This window comes from Crassostrea angulata, chromosome 6, assembly GCF_025612915.1.
Source record: "Crassostrea angulata isolate pt1a10 chromosome 6, ASM2561291v2, whole genome shotgun sequence".
NCBI classification, from domain to species: Eukaryota; Metazoa; Mollusca; class Bivalvia; order Ostreida; family Ostreidae; genus Magallana; species Magallana angulata.
The window spans coordinates 45,749,202-45,755,201 of record NC_069116.1 but is presented as its reverse complement, the minus strand read 5'-3'; the positions used below and the strand labels follow the sequence as shown (position 1 = coordinate 45,755,201).

The 6,000-nt window shown below is 36.0% G+C and overlaps 1 protein-coding gene across 1 annotated transcript; it reads right to left on the bottom strand.

Annotated features, from left to right (window-relative positions):
- Positions 1–469: 469 nt before the first annotated feature.
- Positions 470–2,866, bottom strand: LOC128187544 (uncharacterized). Its single transcript, XM_052857965.1, has 2 exons — positions 2,626–2,866; positions 470–2,144 (listed from the first exon to the last, which is right to left on the bottom strand). Exon 2 carries the CDS (start codon positions 1,598–1,600, stop codon positions 470–472), a length of 1,131 nt encoding a protein of 376 aa, XP_052713925.1. The 5' UTR covers positions 1,601–2,144; positions 2,626–2,866.
- Between the last annotated feature and the right edge of the window lie 3,134 nt (positions 2,867–6,000).

Sequence of the window (6,000 nt, the reverse complement as noted above, 5' to 3'; positions counted from 1 at the left end):
TCTGATGACGTCATCTGGACTAAACGCAAGTTCTGGACCAATTATGTCAGGTACATGAAGAGGTTTGTCCTTCTTACCTTCCCGCTTCGCCTGCTGACGCGTCATCACCGCATTCACCTAACTCGACTTCCAGTTTTGATCTGGATCAGATGGGTCTCTGGCTTTTGGGATGTTTCCTATTATAAGCTCAAATAGAGGATTTTTCAAACACCAAGCATCAACTTCACCCACAAAATATGGCGTATCAATACTCACACAAGCTATAGGTGCCTCAATCTGCGATCCATCTGCAAGGATGCAAAGCCGCTTGTTCCCTGTCAGTTGCTCCTCTGGAACTAACGCTTGACGAACAACAACCCCATTACACCCAGTGTCTCTCAACACTTTCACAAAATGTTCATTAAGTATACCATCACTTGTAGGCAAGCTACCTACTGATGCACTAGCGTTACAAGAAGTGTTCAGTATACTAAAATTGTTTGCTGCGGATACGGATGAGGTAGTAGTTACTGTAAAATGCAGCGCACTTGCCTGGATTACTGTAATCCGAAGATCCTTTCCCGTCGACTGCCATCCCAACAGAATTCCGTCCCTTTGAACACTGATATGAGAAGTGGCCTGGTTTTTTACACTTGTAGCACGTAATATCCATCCTTGGTTTGGGTGGTTGATCTTTGGGGTTCCCTGCAGTTCCCTTCTGATCTCGCTGAACCTGAGGTCTGGATTGGCTCGAATTCTGAGAATCAACTGATGTGTCCTTTCTGCTAGAATTGACTAATGTTTGAATGTTAGCACATCTTGCCTCCTTATATTGATCAGCCAAAGCACACATATCTTGAATATTATTGGGAATGCGTTCTTTAAGAAACAAAATTAAGTCTTTGTTGCATACTGATAGAAATTGATCACGAAGTACTAAGTCATATAGTCCTTGAAAAGTCTTGTTCACTTTCCCAATTTCTATCCATCTGTCGAGATAGCTCGCTAATCGAACAGAAAACTGGGTAAACGTCTCACCTCTCTCTGGGCGACATCTGCGAAAATGCTGTCTAAACCCATCCTCGGTTTTCTCGAAACGTTTCAACAGAGCTGCCTTCAGGGTTGCATAGTCTAGGGCCCTCTCTTGTGGCAGAAGAGAGTATACGACCAACGCTCTTCCCCGTAGCAACGCACTAAGGTTTACCGCCCACGTTTCGCCGCTCCGCTTCTGTGCTGTAGCATAACGCTCAAAACGACGTAAATATGAATCAATATCATCTTTTGTTTCTTCAAAGAAAGGCATTTTAGGCACTTTAGCAGAAGCATTACTAGAAATATCAGCTTTAGTTTCTTGTAACTGTTGTTCAAGCTTAAGTAACGTCTCTTTGTACTTACTTTCAGCTTCAGCAATACCTTTAGCTTCCGCTAACTTCATCCTCTCCAAATCCAGTTCTTCTCTCTTCAGCTGATACTCTCTCTCCTCTTTCTCCTTAGATCTCTCTGCTGCTCTCAACTCCCGATAATGAGTCTGCTGATCTATGATGAATTTCTGAAGGTCTGTCCCCTTCAACTCCATCTTTCTCCCGTGTTCTGTTAGCTCCTGTAGTGTTGGCGACTCCATCTTAACTACGCTAACTAACACAACGATCAACAAAATAATCTTACAAAAGAAAAAGCGTAAATAAAAACAATGCTTCTAGTATTAATATACCTGACCTCTCAACACTCGAGAGTTATTACATATACACAACCTGAGCAACCTTTCTCCATTCGGGGCCCTTCCATATATCAACGCCACAAAAAAAAAATCTGCCATTCCACTGAAAAATATAACAGAAGTATAAATTCTTAAGAACAATATTCAAAATAAACTACAAAAAAAAATGTGTTGACTGAACAGCTATCCCACTTCTGACACCATTTGTCACGACAGCCGTCGTGACTGTTCAGTCAAACACAACAGAATTCGTTTAATATTTACAATTTTTATATAAAATAAAACCAAACAAATATACATATTATAAACAATAAGATATTTAAGTTTTCTGATGTCCATAGTCTTCGTCACAGGCATGTAGAAGAGTAGTGGGTAGATATGGCATGGCGTGAGACAGTGGCGGACAGGTATTACCACGGCGATGGACTGCCAGAAACTGGATAGGGACCTTATTAAATTAAACAAATAAACATATTTTGAGTTACATGATTAATATACCTTACATAAACATAGGCTAAGTCGCACGGACTTAAAATATAACATTATGGCAACAACAGTACGCCATGCAATAGCACGAAACCACGGCGAATACGATCACTGCATAACGTTAAGAGTATCACACTACTTAACACAGAAAAACCACGTCAAAACGATATACAAATACTCCGTACTACACGGACAATATACAAGTACACCGAACTACACGGCAAAAATACAAGTATATCATGCATTTATATCGCAATATAAAGCACACACACTCGACACGTGACCACACAGGAACACGCGCGAGCAAGCACCTATGTTTAACAGTTCTACCTCGTAAAACCAGTATATCAAAAGTAACAAAAAATACTTAATATAAACTCCACAGTAATGTAAAAAGACTGAGCCGTAGTTCAATTACAAAAGTATAAAATAGTTTAACTTACCCCTAATAGGAGAAAGGGTTACTCAAAACCTTAGCTGCTCATACCTGTCATGGGGAAAACGTGGCCACTGTCTGCCAGGTCTGCAATGCGGCAGTTTAAATAAAGTAATCAAACAATAGAAAAGAACTGACCAATACGTACTATAGCTGACACCGTGTCCAGAGAGGTACACTACGGGTAAAAAAACTGGTTACACAGGAACGTTAAAGAGGGTCCCTACAGGATACTAATATGTAAAGAAGACAAATACAATACCAGTAGATACTGATTTGTGACATGGAGCTACACAGAAAGTTTTATATTAATTTGCCGAGCCAAATAAAAAAAACCTGGAAAACGAAGAGAAAACAAAGTGGGGACAGAATAACTGACAAATTAATTAGGACTATATAGCCGCCCCCCCCCCCCCCCCCCCCTCTTGAAATGTATATACTGAAAACAGATTATTGGCGTATAACATCCGCACACAATTTAAAGAAAATTTCATGGTTTTTTTTATCATTTTCGCTAGCTAATGTAAGACATCACAAATACCCCAAGCCCCCTCACGGAAAAGGAAATGCTAGGTGATGAGAGAGAGAGAGAGAGAGAGAGAGAGAGAGGATGTAAATCACAGGTGCGCTAAAACCGTTAAAATTAAAGCTTGCTAGTTGGTCTGCCCTACCCTAGCTACCTCCTCTCTTTTCTCGTTTTAGAGGCTTAATTATTGTCTATTTATGCTTGTAACAAATCAAATCAATTTCAAATTCTAAATCAAACTGAATTTGACACTACAAAACTCTCTCTGTGTCTGTCTGTCTCTCTCTCTCTCTCTCTCTCATATCGACAATGGCATTGCCATACCCTACAATACACTATTCTTATCTGGATTTTTTGTCTTTGAGGTTGTAAATCATTATATCTTCTATGGTTAAAAACTTTATCATAACCTACATTTTGACATGTCGATTATTTCATTGAGTTTCGTTTCATAGCTAAAACATTTAGATTAAACAAATCTTTCTTCGCGAGCCGATTTTTACACAGTTGGGGCGAATACACTTCGGGTTAAAATTGTTCGGGGGGAAATACATACAGGGCGAACAAAACCACTTAGATTCGCAAAGCCAACAGTGTTATTTCTTATTTAATTGTTTATACTGTGTGGGGTTAATTCATCAATGTTAATTTAACCATTTTATAACCACTATATAAGAGCTATTATTTGTAGGAAAGAGCATGTACGAATGATCTTTATTTAGAACAGTTTGATGTTGATAGGATACAGGTTTCAGATCCATGATTTGATTGGTTAATTTAGATATTGAATCTCGAATTTCGAATCTCGAATCTCGTATTTCGAATCTCGTATTTCGAATCTCGAATCTCGAATGATCCTTCTCGGCTTTCGTAAGATAGTGACACCCTACGTAAAAATATTTCCGTCTCGTTCATACCTTCAAACTATCATAGAATATTCATTGAATACAACTGATTTAAGGAACCTTTATCAAACAATATTATGCATAGGCGTATTCAATATTAAAAGGATAAACAGCTAGATACTTGAAAAGAAATATCGTTGAAGGACACGTGTGCATTGTATTCAGTTGATTTATATCAATATGAATCCCACTTATTGTATATTCTCTTCAGAAAAGAAGTAACAAGGAGAGGTCAGAGGATAATAATTTTACTTTCTTTACTGCTGCCATTTTCATGTGCCTGATGTTTTGAGCACTGTGATATCAAGCATACTATACATGTAAATGATTACACAAATGATCATTGGCACCAGAATAGACCTACTCTACATGATTCCATTTATACAATGTATACACACGTGTACAACAAAGACAATAAAAATTTCAAAACAGAAAAATGAAATTCATAACACTTCTGATACTAGTACATGTATTTTTTTGATTTATAAAAACAATTCTTAGTTACCATGAGGGTTAAATAAATTATACAAACTAACTACGTCTAAGGAACTTATTCCCTTTTCGATAGACATTTGTAGTTCACAAGATTATTCATGATAAAAGAGAAGCAAAGTTCCAGTCGAAATTCAGTATTTACCAAAAATAAACACAATTTCTCATCTTTATTTCAGATTACATAAGATATGCAATATGCATGCACATATTATACAGAGTAAATTGTAAGAGATAAGTTCAAGGTATTTTTATGAATGTTGTAAATTATTCAAACTCATGTTCAAAACACAATTAGCATATCAAATGATTGAATTGGAAGTATTTGAATATATGAATGAATGTATATCCCTAACAATCATTTTCAAACAGATTTAGCTACTAAGTATATTTGTTATGCTAACAGTGCAAGCAATCCCATTTAAGAGACACATTTAGCTATATGAATTTATGAATATTTAAAACCTTAATATTAAACCGATCAAGTTAAGATATGATAGTTTCGAGATAATTTTTTGTAACAACGAGATTTTTTCTCGTAATAACCAAATTAACTTTTTTATCATTACATTTAGATAACTATCTTGTAATTATGATATATTTCCTCATAATAACGAATTTTGTTTTAGCAATATTCATCTGTTGAGCATGCAGGAGTTATATTCCAGTAACAATTTTCAAGTAAATGTACAACATCAGGTATTTCTTTAAACAAAAAAATTATGTTTTTTATTTCGAATCATTTAAAATGTTTTTCGGTTAAATATGGTATTTTAGAAACTTTGTATTTGTGTTTATCAAAAACAAAAGAATATAAATACATTGAACTAAAGATGCATAATCCGCCCATCTTACGTTTGTTATGAAATCAATCTAAAGAACAGGCTAAGAATATCTTATACCTGCGAGCATATGGCTAGAGAACAGCAAACAGTCCACTGTAGATGTACAAAGTGAACCTTTGGAACAGATGGGATCTACTCAGCTAATATCGTACATCCATCGTCAGACGACATCATATGACGACAATATCACAGAGGAAACCCCAATGACATCATATGTACAAAATGAGCCTTGGGAACACATGGAATCCCCTCAGCTAAAATTTGATACTAATAGGCTGATGATGTCATAAGACACCAATGGCACGGAGAAAAACCAACTGACATCATATGTATAAGGAAAGACACAGTTTCCACATCGTCATGTATTCCTTTGTATGAGAAACCTTTTCAAGCAATAGCTTAGACTTTATCATGTTTATTTTGTACTGTGTTAGATATATTTGAGAGAAATTGTATTTGCAAGTTTTTAATTGTTATATCAACTAGAATCGGTGTTCTCATTATATCTATAATAAGATTAACTTATAATAATTCGTCTAAACCTATTAAAAGACACTAACAATGTGTCATAATAAGACAATTTCCAATAATCTGTCTATCATGTTTTATTTTGT

What these genes read in the sequence shown, in the direction of transcription:
- LOC128187544 (XM_052857965.1), bottom strand. Translation starts at nt 1,600, where the DNA reads ATGGAGTCGCCAACACTACAGGAGCTAACAGAACACGGGAGAAAGATG.